Source organism: Monodelphis domestica, chromosome 4 (genome assembly GCF_027887165.1).
Source record: "Monodelphis domestica isolate mMonDom1 chromosome 4, mMonDom1.pri, whole genome shotgun sequence".
In the NCBI taxonomy this organism is placed as follows: domain Eukaryota; kingdom Metazoa; phylum Chordata; class Mammalia; order Didelphimorphia; family Didelphidae; genus Monodelphis; species Monodelphis domestica.
Window position 1 is genome coordinate 422,646,417 of NC_077230.1, and position 22,715 is coordinate 422,669,131.

Consider the following 22,715-nt stretch of genomic DNA (forward strand, 5'->3'; position numbering starts at 1 on the left):
TTGGGTTGACCTAGGAAGTCTCTTCCAAGCTCTGGTACTTGCTTCTCACCACTGTAGCTTAATTGTATAATTATTCATTAAATATCAAAAAGTAGCCAGAGAAAGAGAACGATATGACTCTGAGCCAGATCATGGGCCCTCCTGAGTCCTAGTTTCCAGGAAAAAAAGGAGCTGACTTCCTGTCCCTCCTTCAATTTATGTTCTTTGTGATGTCCCTTTTCCGAGCTTCTCTGATTGGAGGATTCAGACCCCAATCAGGACAAGAGGAGGATGCATAAAGTTTAGAATGGCTGCACAAAGCGGTGGTGTTTCCCAACATGGCAGCGTGTGACTGACTTCATGGCCTCATCTCCAGGTAAAACAAAGAACTTGCCTCCAGGCTGCCTGTCCTTACCAAAGGGAAAGGGGACCGAAAAGGGGTACAAATGGCTGTTAACTTCTCAATCACAAGGCTGGAGCTGGAGATTCTTGTCTATGTACTAATACGGCCATCTTCCTCTGGACATTTTCTAGCTTATCAAAGTTCTGCCTAGACTATGAGAGGTCCACAGGCCTCTCCCCATCAGTTCCTCTGTTTTCACTGGGAGGCTTTTTGGGGGATGTGTGGGGGGACGTTTGGGAGTCCTGAGCTGAGGGCTGTGAGCAGGCAGAGAGCAGAGCACCAAACAGTAAAGTTATCAGTTAAGGTGAGAACTGTCTCTAGGGAGTTTGGTCCTCTCTATGCTTTCAGGCATCTGCTGGGGGTCTGGGAAGGTAGCCTTTGGTTGTAGAGGTGGGGGACTGCTGTAATAATCTTAATGTTTACTCAATAGAAGGAAAAAGCAAGAATAGTCAAAACAGGCAGCAGTTAGGTGGTTTGGTGGATAGAAATGGAGACCTAGAGAGAAGAGGTCCTGGGTTCAAATTTGGTCTCAGACACTTCCTAGTTGTATGACCCTGGGCAAGTCACTTTAACCTCAGTTGTTTAGCCTTTATTGCTTTTCTGTCTTGGGACCTCTACTTAGTATTGGTTATTAAAAAAGAATAATCAGAACCCAACCATCCACCCATAAACCTGAGTCATACTTTGCCATCAGTGAATACGATATAAGTGAGGTGGGAGGAGGCGTCCATTTCTATAATTGGGTCTATTACTGAGGCACCATTGTGGACCAGGACACCAAGTGCCTGATGGCATGTGCTCATAAAGCCAGGATTCCAAGGAAAGAGGCACCCAAAGCCAGAGTGATCAGCCCAAGCTGGATTAAGAGTTTTCCTTCCAGGATGTGACCTCACCTGAGATTTAGGAACATCCTTTTGTGTCTGGATGGAGTCTGGGGTGAATTGGAGTGGGGGAAGCCTGGAGGCAGGCAGACCCACCAGCAGCTTCTGTACTAGTCCAGGTGGGAGGTGATGAGAGATGCACCAGGGAGGAGGCAGTGTCAGAGGAGAGGAAGGGCTGCATTCAAGAGATACTGCAAAGGTGAAATCAGCAGCCCCTCTGTGTCATCTTCACAAGCAGCCTCCAGCCTCTGCAGAAGATCCCAAGGGAAGGGGGTCCCATCACCCCCTGAGGCAGTCCATCTCCCTCCTGGACATTTCTAATTGCTAGCACATTTGTCCTGACACAAAGCCTAAACGTCCCTGTCTGCAGCTTTCCCTCATTGCTACACGTTCTACCAAGCAGGTGAAGTCTGATCCCTTTTCCCCAGGCATGGCGTCTCCCCTGAATCTTCTCCCCGCCCAGTTCATTCAATTGATCATCACGTTGTGATTAAAATTCTCTGGAGACAGTTTCTTAATTTTAGAATTCTTTATGAAATAGCAAAAAGCAGGCCAGAGAAAGAGAGAGAGAAAAGCACGAGCTGTGAGGCTGGCAGCCTCTTCTGCAAGCAGACTGAGCCCGTCCTGTGCCAGGTCCTATGCCCTCCTGGGCACATGTGCCCCTGACTCCAGGAGAAAAAGGTGGCTGACGTCCTGCCACTCCATGCATTTATTTGCTCCCTGATGCCCCTTTCCCAAGGCTTTCTGACCGGAGGGCTCAGCCCCTCAATCAGGACAAGAGGTGACTGCTAGGAGCAACCGTGCATTGTTTATCATCGTCTTCTGGACCTTCTCTAGCTTATCAGAGTTCTTCCTAAACTATGCTATAAGATGGGGGCTGGAATAAGCTTCCTGCTCTAGTATTGGCCCACCCATGGCCTCCCCACCTGTAGCTTCTCCTCCAGGACTCTGTTTCCCCCTGTAGATGTTTGAACAATTCCTGGAAGGTGCCCAGGTATGACCAAAGCAGACTCAGACAAACCGTAGGTGACTACAGTTAGTTGCTTTCTAAAGGGTGATGGAAGAACAAAGGGTCAGAGCTAGGAGGAGCCTTAGAACAGAGAGCATTAGAGCTGGGGAATTCTTGTCCAAGAAAGACCCCGCTGGAGGGAGTGCCCACCACTCCTTATCCTGGACCCACATCCCGAATCAGATTTGTGGCTGAAGGCAGCTTCCTCTGGTTGGGAGGATTAATATTTTCTTATACTTACTGGATCATTAAACCCCCAACTGCAGACCCCCAGAGACAATGTGACTTTAGGGCCCTTGTTGAGGGCCTCTAAGAAAGGGGGAATTGACAAAGAGGCCCTGAACATAGAATGTCATCCATGTCCACGTAACTTACTCCTGTACAGAAAGCAGTGGAAAGTAGAAAAAGCAGCCCAGAGTGCATCCATCCACACACCCATCAGTGCAGGATTCAGTACAACTGATAGGCAGAGAGAGAGGCCAATAGGGAAGCCCTGTGGGGGACAAGAAACCATTTCTAGGACTGCTAATGAGCCATTTTTACATTTCACTGTACTATATTGGTGAAAATTTGCTGGCCAAGTTGACAAACGGGATCAGTTTCTTCTTTCTGGTGGCTGTTCCCCCTCATCTAGGGATTCTCTGCCACTTCAAATCCCTTCTAGATGAACCTGCAACCAATCAAGGAGAGAGTGGGGAGAGGCAGGTCAAGCCTTTTGTGTATCTTCTCAGCAGTCAGTCCTGGGAGTCTTCATCATCACACAGTGCAGACTCTCATTGATGAATCCAGCCTCCCCAGAAGCTGGTCCTGCCATGTTTCCTCAAGGTTGGCAGGAGGCAGGCAGGGAATATATTTTGATCCTCCTATATTCCTCTTAGAACATGGAACACTGGATGTGGGAGAAGCTTCTTGCAGAAGATCTAGTACCACTCCCTTATTGGACAGAGATCCCAGAGAGAGAGGAAAGCACTTGGCCAAGGTCAATACTGATGACTGGCTAGATTTTGTGCCAGCATCAATTTCTCTGTGAACTCAACCTAATCTAATCTTAAGTAAAATCAGTATTATGCCTTTATGACACAAAAGCATCTAGTCTTTTCCCTTATGTCCATCTTTCATCTTATTCCATGCACCAGGCTCTATTTATCTTTACTCCCTAGAAACAACCCTGCAATTTCTCCATTTCACTTCCCCAGGAGCATTCATTGAGCACCACTCTGTGCTAAGCACTGTGCTAGGCACTGGAGCTTACAAGGAGAAAAGAGGCTATTCACTGCCCTTGAGGGGCTTACAGTCCATTGGGATGCTTCTTTCCCTTCCTCTCTCCTTCCCCCCACCCTTCCCACTTGGGAACCCTATTTCCTTCTGATCGAATGAGAATAACTATCATGTGAAATCCAAATGCAGAGGTATATTTGAGGAGCCCCCTTCCCTGTTGGGTTCCTCAGGTTAACTGATGGATGGTCTGGACTGACCTGATGGGTTTGTGCCTGTCTAGAGTGGGGCACTGGATAGAACAGTGAACCTGGAGTTGGGCAGCTCTGAGTTCACATCTTTCTAAGATACTTCCTGGGGGCAGCTGGGTAGCTCAGTGGATTGAGAGCTAGCCCTAGAGACGGGAGGTCCTAGGTTCAAATCTGGCCTCAGACACTTCCCAGCTGTGTGACCCTGGGCAAGTCACTTGACCCCCATTGCCTACCCTTACCACTCTTCTGCCTTGGAGCCAATACACGGTATTGACTCCAAGACGGAAGGTAAGGGTTTAAAAAAAAAAAAAGATACTTCCTACCTCTGTGACCCTGGGCAGGTCACTTCACTTCTATCTGCTTTAGTTTTCCAAAATGTAAAATGGAGATCCTAAAAGCACTTCCCTCCTAGGGTTGTTGTGAGGATCAAATGAGATAATTTATGAAGTGCATATCACAGCGCCTGGCACACAGTAGGTGCATAATAAATGCTGTCTCCCTTCTCCTTCCCTGGGTTATGAAACAATCTCTCCAGACTTCCCCTCTTCTCCAGGGGAAGACTTTTTTTGGGAACACAGGCTTCTTGATTTTGATGTTGAGCAAGTCTTTTTCTTTATCTGATCCTTTATCTTATCATCAGTTTGTTATCTGTAAAATGGGAATGTTCATGCTTTCACCCTCTCAGTCATAAGGGATGGCAGCTGTTGTGGACCTCTCTAATCCTCTGCTTTTCCATCTATAAAATGGGAGAGAAGAAACTCAGGCTTTCTGTTGGTAAGCATGACTACTGAGAATATTCCTTGGTAGAAGGGATATGGGGATTCCAGGATGAGTCTAGAAGCCTGGAAGACCAAAAGGCACTTGTGCCAGGGCTGAGATAATAAGGACAAGGGCTGCTGCTGAGCTGGCATTCTCAGTCTCAGCTAAGTGACAATCATCCCCTCCTCTTTACCTGTTCTTGCCTGGCACTGGGATCAATCAATCTGATGGTTGTAGAGTTTGGTGAGAAACCATGAGAGGTCCCAGGTCCTGGGGAGAGAATGTTTGTAAGGGCCACAGCTCAGCCACTCTTTCTGGGACTTTGGGGTTGCCCCAACCCATTGGTATCTGGAGACTTAAGAGAGGAAGAACTCTGGGCAGCTCAGGGCCACCATTGCCCTTCATGGCTCCCTTCTTTCTTTTCAGAGGAAGGTTCTGAGCAGGGAATGAAGACATCTCTCAGGGCTCATCAGAAGCAGGATGAATGAACACATGAAGCTTCCTTTTGGAGACTTCCAGAGGAATGGGCCCTGGCCAGGGCACCTGCTCACAGGTGAGAGAAATCAAGGACATGGAAGGCTGGAGGGCAGGTCTGGAAAATGGGTCATTCATTGCTAGCAGCCATCCAGGTTCTGTGCAGTCTTTTTAAAAATCCTTATTTCATATCTTAATAAGAACTCTAAGATAGAAGTTCAAGGGCTAGACAAATATGGTGAAGGGACTTGTTGATCCCTCTGCCTCACCTCAGTTGTCAGGGATGAGAGTGAGATAAGGGTCAGTCCTCTGTGGTAGGCTGCTGGGAAGAAGGGGGCATCTGAGCATAGCCCCGATTCCCTGAAACCTCCTCCTAGGGGGGAAGGGGGAAGTTCCTATCAAGGTCTGGGGCACAGGAGAGCTTGTGTATGGTTGCAGTTGAATGTGATGGAGGCTCAAAGGAAGGCGAGGAGCCCTGGGAGCTCCTGAGACAGTATCCTAGAGGACACCCAATGAGAGAAGTATGAAGGATCATAAACCCACAACTGGAAGGAACTTAATCTTGTAGATGGAGAAAGTAAGATCCATAGGGGTGGAATGACATGCATATGGCCACATAAGTATTAAGCATAAGCAGCAGATTTTGAATCCAGTCCTCTGTATTGTAAGAATTAAATTTTAATGGTTGACTAAAATATATGAACATTATAAATAATATGGTAGCTGCCAATTCAAAGTATTATTGCTCAAAGTTGAAATGATCTTTAATAGCTCTTATTTACAAAAGAGGTGGAAAGAGTGAAAGTAGAGAGATACAAATGGGTAGAGAAGACATTAGCCTATCTAACTAAATATTGCTCCGGTGCTGACTCAGCCAGGACTTGTTGACCTTCAACCAGAATTAAGCTCTTTCCAGAAGACAGGAAGGGAAAACCAGCTATCCATTCATCCAAGTTCCCTCCAAGAGGCTAGTCAAGAGATGACTGGAGCTGAAGGTGACTCCTGAGATCAACTTTCTTTCTTGAGCCAATCTTCTTCTTGAAGCTGACTTCCTTCTCGGAGTCGACTTTTTTAGCCCCAGAAATTCAGGGTCTTTTATAGTGGCTTCTTGTCTCTGCCCCTCTTCACAGGGGCCAATCACAGCTTCCAAATTGTCTAGCACTGAACCTACAGAATATCACTTTCTTTTCCTTTTTTTAAAAAAACAAAACTCTTACCTTCCACCTTATAATTAATACTGTGTATTTGTTCCAAGGTAGAAGAGTGGTAAGGTCTAGGCAATTTTGGAGTTAAGTGATTTGCTCAAGGTCACACAGCTAGGAAGTATCTGAGGCTGGATTTGAATCTAGGAATTTCCCTCTCAAGGCTTGACCCTCTATTATAAGAAACTGCTCCTCCTGTTTCCACAGGCTACACTGATCCTTCCTGATCTGACTAACCCAAATTTTTACTATTCTAAATAAACTAACACTATTATCCTAATAATTCTTAACTTTATATCTAAGTTATAAAAATAACAAAGGCTAGCTAGTTGAGTCTAAGCAGGAACCAAGTTAGGACTCTGAGCTTTAGCAGACTCAGAGTCCAAAAGAAAGACCAGTTCTTTCTTTGGTTTTCTCAGAGTGAAAACAATCTATAAAATCAGCAATAGATAGTCACTAGTGTTTCCTAAGTTGCAAAAGGAAAACACTTAGCTCCTTCAGATCTTTCCCCCCTTTCCTTCTACCTCAGACAGGAGAGAGAGAGAAAAGTGTTTCTTCCTCCAAGTTCTCAGAGAGGGAGCATAACTCTGCCAATTGCCAGAGACTAACTCCCACACTCAGAGAGCAACTGTCACAGAAAAAACCCTTAGACTTGAAACTGATACTCAGTTTCAGTTCTGTTTGAAACTCCAATTCTTTCTCAAGCCAGCTTCTCTACTTCTTATCTCTAAACTAATATAACAAGCCTTAATTTCTAAATCATCCTTATAATTTCCACCGAGCCTTCTAGCTATCCAGGAAATCACTTTCTAAATCCAAAAACAGTGTATTCATGTGAATTACTAGTAAAAGAGTTAGGTAGGAATTTGGGAGTTGAGGAAATGGCAGTTGATACAAGCAAAGGCTCAGAGATAAAAAGGAAGAAATGAGGGGAGTCTACCTGAAGCATAGGATGCATGGAAGAGAATCAGTGAGGATAAATTTGGAAAGGTTGTTTTGAGTCAGTACATGGAGGCCTTGAATGTCTGATTAGGGGTTGGGGTTGATTTTAACCTGATGGCAAAAGGTTGCTAAATGGAGATTGTTCCAGCCCATGTCCTAATTCTAACCATGTCCTTCCCTCTCCCTTTCTTACCCTTCACCCTTCTTCCTGACACCCCAGCCTTCCTTCTGTGCTTCCAACTCCAACTGACACCTGCTGAACTAACCATCACTCCAATCCCATCCAGACCAGTAGAAGGGGAAAACATCACCCTCTTCGTCCAGGGCTTTATTGGAGAAGATCTCATGTCCTTCAACTGGTTCCGAGGGAGTACCACAGATCTGGCCCAACAGATCCTCACCTTTGTATCCATGTCTGGCACCCAGTCAATGGGGAAGGCCTACACTGGGAGAGAGAGAGCAGAGGCTGATGGCTCCCTGCATATTTCCAGCTCCCACCTCAATGACTCAGGCATCTATACTATTCGCCAGATCTTCTTTCCAACAGACTCAGGGTCAAATATGGTGTCTACAAATGTCTACTTGCCTGTCTATGGTAGGTGGTCCTGTTCTCTTCCTTTACTCAGGGCCATTCACCCAGCATCTGTCACTATGCCTCTGTCTTATTGGAGGGTTTTCTTTCCTGGGAGGGGGTTTGGGAGAGGGTCCTGGACTCTCTGGATTTGTAATTGATCGAACAGCCACTTAGGAAGACAAATGATGGAGGGTAGGCACAGAGGAACTAATGAGGGATTAGGGGAGAAGCATGATGCCTCAGGTGAGGGTGCTAAGAACTTGTGGGTCCTGAGGGTAAAAAATGGGGGATATGAGCTTTGAGGGCAGCTCATAATGAGTAGGATGGGGAAAGAAAAATCTGGGTTTGAATCTTAGATTTCTTAATCCTAACAGTGAGGTAGTTACCACAGTGGTGAACCTTTTTTGTGTTTGAATGCCCAGAGGACTAATCTGTGAGGCCCTCGATAATCAGAGAGAATTGAGGGAGAAATACTTGCTTTGGGTTACTGGACAGAGGGCTGGAGCATGTAAAAAATGTCCTGAGGTGCTGGGAAGAGGGAGAACAGAGCAGCTCCCTGAATGCCTGCTATACATGTGTGCCATGACTTCACCAATGCTGGTATAGAGAATAGTGGGAAGAGAGAATCTGGGTTCCAATCCTGCCTCTCATACTTATTACTTGTGTGACAGTAGGTAAGTCCCTTCTACTCCGTAGGCTTCAGTTTTTCCATCTGCAAAGAGAGGAATTGGACTAGACTCTCTCTAAAGATTCTCTGAAATTCTGTGTTCTAAGATTTTCTATTTCTAAGGGTAAGACATCCTGTCATCTGTGGTCTAAATTCACTTCCATCCCATGTCTTCTGTGTTCTAAGGGTTCTTCCAGGTCTGACCTTTCATGGCTTACTTTTTAAGTTCCCTTTCAGCTTTGACATTCCATATTCTAAAGGTTTTCCCACTTTTAACTCTCTGTGTTCTCTTTCTAAGTTCTCTTCCAGCATTAACACTCTAAGTTCTAAGGGGCATTCCTTAGTCTGACATTCTATGTTATAATTTTTTCCCCTAGGTTGGACCCCCTCCCCCCATCCTATGTTCTAAGTTCCATTCTAGTTCCAATATTCCATGCTTTAAGGTTTCTGATACCCCATCTTTTTTGTTGTAAGGTTCCTCTGAGTGCTGATGTCCTGTGGTTCTTTGATTATTAATCATTTGTTCTCCTGGATGACCACACGGCTAGTAAAGGTCTAAGGTCAGATTTGAATTCAGGTCTTCCTGACTCTGGGCCCAGAGCTTTATCCATTGGAACACTTAGCTGCCTCCATTGTGGTTGTTGTTCAGTCATTTCTGTCATGTCTATCTCTTTGTGACCCTATTTGGGATCTTCTTAGCAGAGCAGGAAAGGTTTGCCATTTTTTTCCTTGCTCATTTTCCAGATGAGGAAACTGAGGCAAATAGGAGTAAGTGACTTGCCCAGGGTCACAAAACTAGCAAAATGTTGAGGTTGAATTTGAACTCAGGAAGATGAGACTTTCTTAACTTCTGTCTCAGAAGTCAACCCACTGGGCTACGTAGCTGCTTCTAAATACAAGAGAAGGCAGACAAGTAGATGGAAAAGACCTCTTGTAGAAGGTGGACTTGAGTTAAATTTGGAGGGAAACTGAGAATTTTGAAGGAGGGGGAGGACACACAGACAGAAAGAGATGAGGGGTGGGGAGGAGAGAAATACAGAGACAGAGAGACAGAGACAGAGAGACAGAAGAGTCAGATTCAGATGGAGAGACAGAGAGACAGAGACAGAAAGACAGAAAGAGACAGAGAGACAAAGACGGAAACAGATGGAGAGATGGAGAGAGACAACACAGAGAGTCAGACAGAGACGCAGTCACAGAGGGACACACAGAATGTACAGAGAGCCTTAGGGAACCCTGACACCACAGGGGCAGGAGACAGATATTGATCCACCCAAGGAAACTGAGGAGTGACGAGACAGGAAGGAGGAGAACCAAGAAGGAAGAGGATGAAGAATCCCTGGAGAAGAGTGTCCAGGAGGAGGACTCAGGCATGCTGAGGCTTGAGAAAAGAGTGTTGGATCTGGAAGATTGTTGATGCTTTGAAGAGAACCATTTCATTCAAGTGACGAGGTCACAAAGTTATCTTCCTAAAGCTCGCGGCTCATTGTGGCCGTCTGCCTCGACGTCTGGCAGTCTATCCACTGGGCTATCTCGCTGCTCCCTTAGTTCAGTTCCAAAACAGAAGAGTGGCAAGGGCTCCACCATCAAGGTTAAGTGACTTGGCCAGGGTCACGTAGCTAGGAAGTGTCTCAGGCCAGATTTGAATAAATGCTTATTTTCTGATTGACTAATAAAATAGGTGCTTAATAATGATTGGTTGAGGGAAGCTAGATGGTTCCATGGAGAGAGTACCAGGCCTGGAGATGGGAAGTTCTGGGTTCAAATGTGACCTCAGTTCCTAGTGATCCTGGGCAAGTCATATAGCTCTATTTGCATATTCCTTATTACCCTTTTGACTTGGAACCAATACTCAGTATTGATTCTAAGACAGAAGGCAAGATTAAAAAAAACAAAACAACAACTACTGATTGAATTGAATTGGTGAATTGTGAGACTGTATAAATGTTAGTTGGGGACTGCTTTATGGCTCAGTGGATAGAGCACTGGACCTGGACTCAGAATTCAAACTGATATCAGACACTTACTGATTGTGTGACCTTGTTCAAGTCATTTGACCATGATTGAACTTAATCTACTGGAGAAGGAAATTGTAAACCACTCCAGTATTTTTGCCAAAAGAAAAACACCATTTGGCCAGTGCTGGCATGCTATGGGTCCACAGGGTCATGGAGAGCCAGACACAAATGAACAACAACATACCAGGCATTGTCTTTATTTTCACTAATCTCCAACTAAAATTTAGTGTTTCCTTCAATTATGAATGTAGGCGACAAACATTCGTCTAAGAAGGGTCTGTAGGGGTTGCCGGACTGCCAAACATTCCACAACACGTAAAAAGGTTAAGGAACTTTGGTCTAGATTAGTGCTTCACAAGCCTTTGGATCTCAGGTCCTCTTGATTCTCTTGAAAAAAAAAAAAGAGAATCCTGAAGAGCTTTTAATTTTGTAGGTTGTATTTAGGGGTATGTTTGTAAATGTTTAACCACCAGCTCTCTGGAGGAGCAGGTAGGTAACACTGTGGATAGAGATCCAGGCCTGGAGTTGGGAGGACCTGGTGCTTTGTGACCTTGGACGAGTCACTTAATCCAATTGCTTACCCCCTTCCTGCTTTTCTAAGTATCGATTCTAAGATAGAAGGCAGGGGTTAAAAAAACAACCCTAGCCAAGATCCTCTACTAAGTTTAATCTGCATTATTGACATGTCCTCCATCACTTTCTTAAGTCTCAAAATGGACCACAAAACAAATCGAACCCCAATTTGTCGTGTTTGCCTGTTTCTGAGGTGTAGACGATCAGACTGTAAGTGTAACAGTGACTCTTCGTGCCCTCCCCAATGATATCGATGGATCCTCACCCTATCAGGCGTTAAAACCTCTTCGTATGATTATGAAAATAATTTTGACCTTGCGGGACCCCCTGAAAGGGCCTCAGGATCCTCAGAGGTTCCTGGTCCGCAGCTGGAGAACCGCTGGCCCCCCGTGATCCCTTAAGAGCACCCCAGCTCGAAATCCCATGAATCCATTGCCCGTGTCTCTGCATTTCTCCTCTAGAGCAGTTGTTCCCACGGAACGTAACAGCCCAAGACGACAGACCGACGAATACCTGGGCTCAGGGAACCCGTCTTGTAGCCCTCTGAGCAGTGGGGTGACCCTTCGCTGGTTTGTAGACAATGAACTGGTTACAGAGAGTGACAGGCTCCAGCTGTCTGCAGATAGAAGGACGCTGACCATCCCCAGGGTCAGCAGGGATGATTCAGGAATCTACCAGTGTGAGACCCGCAATGAACTCACATTCGGCCCGAGTAGCCCCTTTGTAATCAATGTGACCTGTGAATCCTGGGGGATGAGGGAGGGGGATCCCAGCCAGCCTCCAGAGGTCAGGTGAATTAGGCACCCACCCTACTATGTGACTCCCATAACTGAGCACCTACTATGTGCCCGTACTGTGGTGGGTGCTCGGGATACAAAGACAAAAAAGGACCTGCCCTACCCTTCAGTCTAATGATGGAAACTATTTGTATCCACATAAGCAAATACAGAGTATACAGACACAAAACACAAAGTAATTTAGGTATGGTGGGAGGTAGGCCAGGAAGGGCCTTGGGTAGATGGTAGCATCTGAGCAGAGCTATGAAGGGAGCTAGAGATTCTGGGAACTGGAGGTGAGGATGGAAGGCAATTGTGGGATAGAGCTGGGGAATGGAGTTTTCTGCATGGAGAATAGCAAGCTGGCTACTTTGGAAGGTAGAAGCAGAGATTAGTGATGTGTAATAAACTCTTGAAAAGTAGACCATTGCCAGACAGTGAGGGGTGAGATATTCTCATATCCCAGACCACTCTACTTGGTATAGTCATTGGTTTTTGGAAAATCTCATTTTATGTTCTTTCTTTTCTGGTCTCCTCACCATGCGAAATCTAATTATCCATCTGCCTATTTACCCATCTATGTACCCATCCATCCATGTACTCATCCATCCATCCACTCATCCATTCATCTATCCATACATTCATCCATCCATCCATCCATCCATCCATCCATCCATGTACTCATCCATTCACCCATCCATCCATCCACTTATCTATCCATCCATCCATCATCCATCCATCCATCCATCCATCCATCTATCTACCCACCCATCCATCCATCCAGCTAGCCATCCACTTATCCATCCATCCATCCATCCATCCATCCATCCATCCATCCATCCACTTATCCATCCATCCATCCATCCATCCATCCATCCATCCATCCATCCATCCACTTATCCATCCATCCATCCATCCATCCATTCATCCATCCATCCATCCATCCATCCATCCAGCCAGCCACTTATCCATCCATCCATCCATCCATCCATCCATCCATCCATCCATCCATCCATCCATCCATCCATTCATCCATCCATCCATCTAACCACCCACCCATCCATCCATCCATCCATCCATCCATCCAGCCAGCCAGCCACTTATCCATCCATCCATCCATCCATCCATCCATCCACTTATACATCCATCCATCCATCCACCCACCCATCCATCCATCCATCTGCCCATCTGTGAAGTATTATTATGTGACAGAGGAGAAGAAACATGACATGGTGGATAGAGAACTGGCCTTGGAGCCAGCGAATATCTGAGGCCAAGTCCTAACTTGTGACACACATAAACTGTGTGATTCTGGGGAAATCATTTAGTTTCTTGAGGCTGTCTTTAGGCAAACAATGACCCAAGGGCCAAATCCAGGCCACCATGTTCAAGCTGAGAATGGTAAGGCAAGGGTTGTATAAAACCAGGCAGTTGACTGAATCTGGCCCACAAGTCATGGTTGGCTGATCCCCGTTCTACAATCATAAGATACAGAACTGGCATGGATGCGCTATGGTAGAGGGAGTTTCCTCTTCTAAGGGTTCTCTGTGCCCATGAAGAGTTCTTATTCCTGCCCCCCTGTATCCAGAGCTGTGCTAGTTGCTGAGGATATAAAGAAGAAAAGAGTGATTGTTCCTGTCCTTAAGAAACTTACTTTCTATGTGATGTGGGGCTTAAAGAATAAGTACCGTGACGGGTTAAATTTGGGGGGGGGCAGGAGTTTGATCAAAAGTCAGTAGCTCAGTTTATTAAATGCAAAACACTTAGTTTATTATTATGAAAATACAGAGAGGAAATAGGAAGGAGGAAAGTGAGAGTAATCTTATAATAGCTTGTAACTATACCCAAGAGCTTGATCCTGACTAAATTTATTCTAAAAAACCCTAAATCTATCTGCCTCAGAGGGCAGTACCTTCTGCTAGGCTGCAGCCCTCGCCTATTCTTCTCTACTCTGACTATCTAATAATATATCCACTATCGAACTACCTGTCTACCCAAGTTAGCAATGATCAATAAGGCTGATAAGGCCATAAATTCCATTTCTCTGTGTCCAACTAGAGAGATCCCACAAGTCACACACTCCTCTCCCCAGGAGGCCCGGAGACAAAAGCCCTTTGCAACTGTCTCCCACTGATTAACTTCCATCGGCCATGCCCTTCTAACTGTCACCAACTGCCAGGTGGCACAGCAGGGGATCTCTGACAACCTACTCAGGAGAGGGTCTCTAACTGCCAAGCGGCCTAGCAGGGGGTCTCTGACTGGAAAAAAACTTATTATTCCTTTTCCTCTTAAATATTAAAAGTAGAAATTAATGAAAATTATCTTAACAGCACACACACATACATAAAAGAGTAAATACACAGTAATTTCAAGAAATAAAGAGTTTATAATTGGGAGAAGCTAAAATGTGCTGTGGATAGCCTTGGAAGGAGAGGAAGATAGAAGCAACATTGAGCCCTTGATAGTGGGTAGAAGGGAAGAAGCAGGTCACTGGGGCAGAGTGGAAGGAGCCCAGCTCTTGGCCCCTGTAGACTCTCATGGAAATCTCATCTAACCCCAGCCTTGGGACTCACCTGGAATGTCCCAGTATTTTCTGAGCCTCACGTGACCATTCTCCATTTCTGAGCTCTAAAGATGGGTCTGTCACCGTCTCCTGATTTGTCTTGTGACTTCCTGGCTAGGGTGACTTGGGACAGAGTTGTTCCGGACTCATGAATCCCTGCTTGTGGGCTTTCAGGGTCACCCATTTTCCAAGCTAAAAAATGAACTTTCATGTATTGATTGATTGATTTATCAATTTTATTTATTTATCCATTCATCCATCCATTTATTTATTTATTTGCTCATTTATTTATTTATTCATTCATTTATTGTTTATTTTCAGATATAATTATATATTATTGTATATAATATAGAATATATATTATAGCATTAAATTAGATCAAATATTAAATATTATTAAATTGTAAATATTCATCAATTAATTAATTCTTTATTTACTATTCTATGTGCTAGGGGATTAAAGAACCATAAAGACACAGAATTTTACAATCAGGGAATATTTTCAAAAATAGAACTTAGACTCATAGAATTTAGGAATATAGAATGTTAAAAATTTGATGTACTTCAAGAAGCTAGACGACTAGAGAGCCAGATCTGGAAATGGGCAGTCCTGGGTTCAAATATGACCTCAGACACTTCCCAGTTATGTGACCCTGGGCAAGTCCCTTAACCCCCATTGCCCAGCCCTTACCACTCTTCTGTCTTGGAACTGATACTTAAAATCAATGATAAGACAGAAGTTGAAGGCTAATAAAAACCTGTCATCCTCCTAATTCTAGGAGATTTTTCATGACATGAAGGTAGTAGGACCTCCACCCAGGTATAACATGGGAACAAGTTATAGTCAACTCTGTGTTTCTTCAAGACCTCTAGGGTCTAGAGCAGCTGGGTGGTTCAGTGGTTGGAGAGTCAGACCCAGAGATGGGAGGTCCTGGATTCCAATGTGACCACTTCCCAGCTGTGTGACCCTGGGCAAGTCACTTACCCCCCATTGCCTAGCCCTGATGGCTCTTCTACCTTAGAACCACTACCCAGTACTGATTCTAAGATGGAAGGTCCGAGGGTTTGTTTGTCTGTTTGTTTTTTTAATAAAAAACAAGACTTCTAGGTCACATTATGCACAATAGCTTGGCCTGTTTTGTCAACAATCTCCCGGCAGGCGAGGTTCTCTGCTCTAGCTCTCAGGGAAGACGTCAGTGCTTCCGAGGGGCGGACTTCTGGGGCAGCCTTGCAGCATGTGTAAAAGTTTAGGGTATTAGATCATGAGGACTTTTCAATCCTAGAAGTCAGGTGATGAACCCCTTGAAACCCTTGAATCTTGGGAACGCAGGGCCGTAGAATGTCGCTGTGGGAAGCACTTGCTCCGTGATTGTTCAATGCTTAGAGAGGGGCAAGGACTGGCTGGTGGCCCCCGGCGATCCATCCCTGGAAGGCCCCCCCACAACTAGATGCCCAGTTTTTATGGAAACTTTCCCTTCTCTTATTCAGATGGTCCAGATCCTCCTGTGCTCCGTCCCGAGGGTTCAGACTTTGTCGTGGGTTCCAACCTCACCCTGTCCTGCTTCGCCAGCTCTAATCCGGCAGCTCACTACATTTGGTGGGTCAATGGGACTGCCGGGCCCTCTGGCCAGCAGCTCTTCATCCCAAACATCTCGGGTGGAAAGTCGGAAGTCTATGCTTGCCATGCAACCAATCCCGACTCTGGCCTCCACAGCACAGCAGAAATAGCAGTCAGTATATCAGGCAAGTTGTGGCGTATAAGAAGTGATACCACAAGGATCAGCTAGGTGGGGTCCTGGGTTCCAACCTGGACTCAGAAACTTCCCAGAGGTATGACCCTGGGCAAGTCACTTAACCTCCACTGCCTAGCCTTTACCACTGTCCTACCTTGGGACTAATACACAGTATCGATTCCAAGATGAAGTTGAGGGGTTAAAAAGAAGTTATATCTAAGGAACAAAATATTAAGGTGCTAAGAGGTTCTGGGAGGCATTGGCTTTCAGGATAGTTTGAAATTGGATGTGTGCAAGGTGGGGAGGCTGCCCTTGGTGCCTGTGCTCAGCATGGGGGAGACCCTGAGTTTGGGGAGTGGGTGCCAGGAGACTTTGAGCATTTTATAAACATGGAACTTTTTTGGGGGGTTGTTATTGCTGCTCAGTTGTTTAAGTCACATTTGACTATTTGTGATCTTGGCAAAGGTACTGAAGCAGTCCTCCAGCTCATTTTTATGAGGAAACTGAGACAAACACAGTTAATAAAGTCACACAGTTTATAAGAGTATGAAGCCAGATTTGAACCTAGTAACGTGAGTCATCTTAACTCCAGATCTGGTGCTCTATCCATTGTCAACAGCAGCAACACAGAAATTTTCGTTCATTGATTTTCCCCATTTTTATTTCATTTCCAAATTTTCTCTCCCCCCCTCCAGCCCCTCTCCTTTCCATGGAGAAAGAAAGTAATGTGATACTCATTATGCAGGTGAAGTCATGTAAACATGTAAAACATATTAGTCGGATCACCACAGAAAAGGCAAAGAAAAAAAGGGGAAAAAATCTGCATTGATCTGCATTCAGAGTTCATGGGTTCTCTCTGAAGGCAGATAGCATTTTTCCTCAGAGTTCCTTTGGAATGGTCATGGCTTATTGCATTGATCAGAGTAGGTAAGTTAAAGATAGAATTTTAGAATCAGAGATTCACAGATAGAGAAACTCTAGAGACATAATGTTAGCATTGTGTAAGCTGACATGTTATTAAGATTTTGAGAATGGATTTTTCCTCTGGGGCCCAATCTCCTTAGAGAATCATTATCAGAAGACTATCAGGGGGCATCTGGGTAGCCCAGTGGATTGAGAGCCAGGCCCAGAGATGGGAGTTCCTGGGTTCAAATGTGGCCTCAGACACTTCCCAGCTGGGTGACCCTGGATAAGTCACTTAACCCCCATGGCCTAGCCCTTACTGCTCTTCTGCCTTACAACTAATACTAAGAACTCAATCTAAGACAGAAGATAAGGGTTTAAAAAAAAGAAGACTATCAGACTTATTCTTTTGTAGGGGAGCCACATGCTCCGTTAATGGAGGGGTGAGATGCCCCAGAATAAAATCACAGACTCTTGAAGTTTGGAGGTGAGGAAAAAATTCACTTTTTTCCTTGAACTTTTCTGGGTCTTCCCAGAAATAAATGGAAGCAACAAATAGGCAGGTTTAAGGCCAGAAGAAGGGAAACTTCCCCCAAGTGGGATGGGTGGTCATGAGCTCACCATCCATCACCAGGGGTCTTTAAATAGAGGCAAGGTGAGCATTTGTTGTTAAGGTTGGAAAAGTGATTCCAACTGAGGCACAGGCTGCACTAGATGCTCTCTGAGGTCTTTTCCAGCCCTAAATCTATGATCATCTCTGGTGCCATTGACTTTGAGAGTCAATCATCCCCAAACAGAACAACTGCCTTTTTTTCCTGGGTCCACCAAATTGCTTCCAAGCTAGACTTGGGCTCTTTCTTTTGTTTCAACTCTTTCTCAACTCTTCTGTCCAATCAGTTGACAAGCCACATGGAGGCTATTGCCATAGTCCAACTAATGGGCTGAACTAGGATGGTGACCAAAGTCACTGAGAGGGGGAAGGGGATGATAAAGGAATGGGAGAATCCATAGGACTTGGCAGGTGAGGGAATATGGGAGGGGAAAGGGGGCAATAGTCCAAGTAATGAGAACTTAGGTAGGATGGCAACCACAACAAAAGAGAAAAAGAGAGAGGTAGTAGAGATAATGCAATCCACAGGACTTGGTAGCTGACTAAAGGTGAAAAGGGAGTAGGGGCAAAGAGAGGGAGGAAGAAAAGCCTCGGTGGCCCACAGGTCCTGGATTTAAATCCAATATATTCTACTTCCTGACTTGGTAAAGTCAAGCTAGTTGTTTGGTTAATCTCCTTGGTTTAGGCTAATCTCCTTGGATTTCAGTTTCCTCATTTGTACAATGAAGGCTTCAACCAGATGATCTTGGATTTCCATTATCAATCAATCCATAAGTATTCAATATGTTCCAGGCACTGTGCTAGATCCTGGGGAGTTAAATGCAGTTGGGCCTAACCTTCCTCCCTCCCTTGGTATCCTAAAGGTTCCCTCCAGAAATATCCACTGATATTGAATCCTACTTTTTCATATTCTCACAGAGACACTGACCCAGCCAGGTGTTCTGGTCAATAACTCAGGCCCAGTTGAGAACAAGGACTCAGTCAACCTGACCTGTGTTCCTCCAAAGAGTCTGGTGGCCATCGTCTGGTTCAATGATGGTGAGATCCTCCTCAGTGGTCGCCAGGGGCTAGGCCTGTCTCCAGACAACAGAATCCTTACTCTGGAAGTTGTCACCAGGAACGACAGTGACCTTTACCAGTGTGAAGCCAGGAACCCTGATGTGGCCAGTACCAGAGCCCCAATCACCCTCAAAGTCATCTGTGAGTCACCATGAATATGAAGAGTAATCATCAGAGGGCAGTTGTCCAGACTCTAGAGGCAGAGGGGCAAAGGGGGGCAAAGCTTTGGATTGGGAGTCAGGGTTACTGCCCTGGGACAGTGAGAAGAACACCAATTCTGGAGTTCATAGACCTGTAATGGAGCTGCCTTTGCAGGGATATCTGAGGCCCCTACTAGCTCAAGAGTTAGATTACTCTCTGCAGGACTATTCTGGCTTCTAAGCCTCAGTTTCCTCACCTTCAAAAGAAAGGGGCTGGACTAGATGGTCTCAGATTCCTTCTAGCCCTGGCCATCTGTTACTGTCTGCATGACCCTTCTGGATTCTGAGTCTCAGTTTCTTCAAATGTAAAAGAAGGTCAACTATATGACCTTTGAGGGACTTTGCAGCTTTAAATCTCTAATTTGAAAATCCCACTCTGTCCTCTAGGGATGTTCACATATGTGAACAGATAAGTAAAAGGAAGAGGATCAGGATCTAATTACAGAAAAGGACACCGAGGGGGCATTAAAGGGATTGTAAAAGATGATACCATGCCCAGTTATCTTTTTATGAAATGCACATTGGTCTCTTGAATGAATCAGAAAGGTAACAAGGGAATATGATGAAGGAGAGTAGGAGAAGACTCTGGTTGAACTTTAAAAGTCAGTTCACTGAGTCCAGGAGACAAACTTGAAGAAAAGTATAGCTCTTGGTGGTACATGGGGGCAGAGAGAAGGAAGCTATTTGGAACTATGTTGAGCTGAGAGTGGACGTGAGAGCAGAGGCGACCACTCGTGCTCTCAGCTCCCTAATCTGTTGATTGGATGGGCTGGAAAATGTCTGAAAAGCTTGATAACCTTTTGGAAGTGGAAAATCAATGAGAGTTCCTGATCATAGGAGTGGAAACAAAACTCACGAAAAGGACACAGCAGAGAAATGTCAAAGAACTAGGAAAATGTCTGATGAGGGATGGGAGATCACTTAGCCAGTACTCTAGAAAGAATCTGACTGAACAAATAATTCAAATTCCCAACCAAAAGATAATTGATGGTGATGATGGTGGCAGTGGTGGTGGTGAAGAAAAAGATGGTTAGATGGTAATGATGGTGTCGGTGATGATGGGTACCTTAGGAAGGAGGGAAGGCTGTATGTGACCCACTTTCTCTTGCTTTCTTTCTTTTTTTTTTTAAACCCTTACCTTCCGTCTTGGAGTCAATACTGTGTATTGGCTCCAAGGTAGAAGAGTGGTAAGGGCTAGGCAATTTGGGTCAAGTGACTTGCCCAGGGTCACACAGCTGGGAAGTGTCTGAGGCCAGATTTGAACCTAGGACCTCCCGTCTCTAGGACTGGCTCTTAATCCACTGAGCTACCCAGCTGCCCCCTTTCTCTTGCTTTCTAAGCAGTGAAGTCCAGCAGATATTGTTAAACTCATTTTGAGAGGAAATAAGCACAGAGTAGAAGTGACTTCTTGTTCCTCTCACCCAGTTCAGGTCTCCTAACTGATTACAGTCATCTCTGTTGTTTCTCTCACATAGCCACCAATCCCTGCCTGGCTTCTGAAAGATGTAATTCTTTAGATTCTCCTAGAAATTCTATGTATATCTATCTCCACCCCCTATTTTCTTTTAATAAGTAATCTAAGTTAGAGGTTGGGTTTTCAGAACAGGGCAAAATAGAGAAAATAGTAGGACAGAGAAGTTCAAAACTGGAAGGGAAATCATAGAATTTAGACCTGGAAGGAATGTTAGAACCAAGAATGTCAGATCTGGGAGGGGCCTTTGATCACAGAATGTTAGAACAGAGAATACAAGAACTTGTAGGGCCCTTAGAACAGAGAATGTCAGAGCTTGGAGTGCTCTTAGAACAGAGAATTTCAGAGCTGGGAGGGACTCTAGAACAGTGATGGCAAACCTTTTAGAGATCACATGCTATGCCCCACTCCTGTCCCCCAGAGACCATGTGCCATGCTCTACCTCCCCACAGAGTGCCACAGAGACTACCCCTTTCCTTACCCCACACAGGGGAGGGAGAAAGCACTCGCATTTGACTGCTGGGCAGAGGGATGAGTAAAGTGAAGAAATGTTCTCAGAGCAGGTGAAGAGGGGGAGGGGAATGGCCTCGGTGCTCTGCTCCCATCTAGCTCTACTGCCTGTGAATCACCCACCTAATCCCTCGTGCACTTCTATTGGGCTGCTGGGCAGAGGATCAGATGCTGAGAAAAAATGTTATCAGACATGGTGGAGAAGGGGAAGGGAGTAGCTGTGCCTGAGTCCCTCTACCTTTCTAGTAATGAACTCTTGGGGGAGGGGTTGGCATAGGCTCACAGAGAGTGTTCTGTATGCCATCTTTGGCACATGTGCCATAGGTTTGCCTTCACTATTATATCATCACTGCTCTAGACTATGGAATGCCATAACATAGAGGATCCCTAAATACTATCCAATTTGGCTCCTCATTTTAAAGATTTAGAAACAGAAAAGCCAGAAGCTTTTCATTCTCTGTGCCTAATTGCTATTCCATTTCTTTCTAGATGGTCCAGATATTCCCATTGTTACCCCTCCAAACTCTACCTTTGTGGAGGGTTATGCCCTTACCATCTCCTGCTTCTCTGACTCCAATCCTGCTGCTCAGTACACGTGGGAGATTGATGGGACACCTGAGCCATCAACTCAACATCTCTCCATCCCTGATGTCTCTCTGGATAATTCAGGTGTGTACACCTGTGAGGCCTCCCACATCATCACCCATCAAAGAAGCACAGCACAGGCAAGGATCCAGGTGTCGGGTAAGTGGAATTTGGGGTGGGCTCATTCTGTTTATTAGAAATTCCTTCATCCAGAGACTACCTCCTCCAAATTCCAAAGAACACAGATAATTTCAGCTTTCCCTTGAGGCTAGAGGCTCTACTTGGGGCCTTGTGACTTCTGTGGATTGAGCTTCTTTGACCTGGGATGCAGTAGGCCCTGCAGACAGATATCTGCCCATCCCAGCCAGTGGTTACTCAAGGACAGTGTGGTACAACAGGAAGAGACTCACTAGTGTCATGGTGTCACAAGAACAGAGTTTTAGCACCAGCTCCAGTGTAAAACTAGCTATGTAACTTTTGGCATATCCCTTCACCTTCCTGGGTCCCAGTTTTCTCACTTGTGTATTGGAAAAATAATTTGAGAATCATTTAGTCACTTGACAAACATTTATCAAAAGCCTATTATATGCCAGGTAAGGGCACTGGACCTGGAGTAAGGAAGACTCATCTTCCTGAGTTTAAATCTGGCCTCAAACACTAGCTATGTGACCCTAGTGTAAGGGGCGAAAAGGTGTTATTTTTAAAAGGGTTGGACTTAATTATTTAAGAGTTTGGTTGCCAGGAATTTAATTAATTCCAAAGAGATTTTATTTACAAAATGTAGAAAGAGTGAAGTAAGAAATCAGAGAGAGGATAAGGTAAGATATCTAGCTTGAGCACTAAGTAATTTGCTCCCGGCCCCTCGGGGCAGGGAGAATTAGTTTCATTTGGCCTTGGCAAAGCCGAGGACCTGGGAAGTCTCTTCAGAAAATCCAGCAGTTAAGAGTCAGCTTTTCACTCACCAAGTGTCAGTCCAGTCAGCAGATTCTTCTGCCCCTCTTCACCAGCCTCAACTCAAAAGCATGAAGAACTATCCTCCAACAGAAGTGGAAGTCCAAGTTGAACTCTGCTCCAAGAATTCCCCAACTCTGTGTAGCACTCTCTCTTTTAAAGGCATTTTTTCTTGCATCACTTCCCCTAATTACACATCTACTAATCACAGCTGGCGCTCTGCTCTAGGAGTGCCCAGAAGGCAGTTAGTTGATTCTGATTCATTACCCATTATCAAACATGTGGGTCACAGACCTCCATTTCACAATTAAGTGGGATATTTGCACTTTTTGTGATTGAATCTAAAAATAGACAGGTTTCCATACTTAACTTTTAAGTAGGGTGTTTACACTTATGGGGATTAAAATC

The 22,715-nt window shown here is 45.1% G+C and overlaps 1 protein-coding gene across 8 annotated transcripts in view; it reads left to right on the forward strand.

Annotated features, from left to right (window-relative positions):
• Window positions 1-255: 255 nt before the first annotated feature.
• Window positions 256-22,715, forward strand: part of LOC103098218 (pregnancy-specific beta-1-glycoprotein 7-like) — a 31,926-nt gene continuing 9,466 nt past the window's right edge. For 6 of the 8 annotated variants that reach the window (XR_008911644.1, XM_056796376.1, XM_056796378.1 and 3 more), the window contains exons 1-6: window positions 256-355; window positions 4,924-5,050; window positions 7,336-7,710; window positions 15,774-16,028; window positions 18,450-18,731; window positions 21,261-21,515. Coding sequence is in view for 5 of the 8 variants with exons in the window: in XM_056796376.1 (XP_056652354.1) it covers window positions 4,978-5,050; window positions 7,336-7,710; window positions 15,774-16,028; window positions 18,450-18,731; window positions 21,261-21,515 (1,240 nt within the window). In the remaining 3 variants the exon portion in view is untranslated. Of the gene's footprint in view, window positions 356-4,420; window positions 4,513-4,923; window positions 5,051-7,335; window positions 7,711-15,773; window positions 16,029-18,449; window positions 18,732-21,260; window positions 21,516-22,715 lie in introns of those variants that run through there. The other 2 variants (XR_008911645.1, XR_008911646.1) reach the window with 2 other exon arrangements.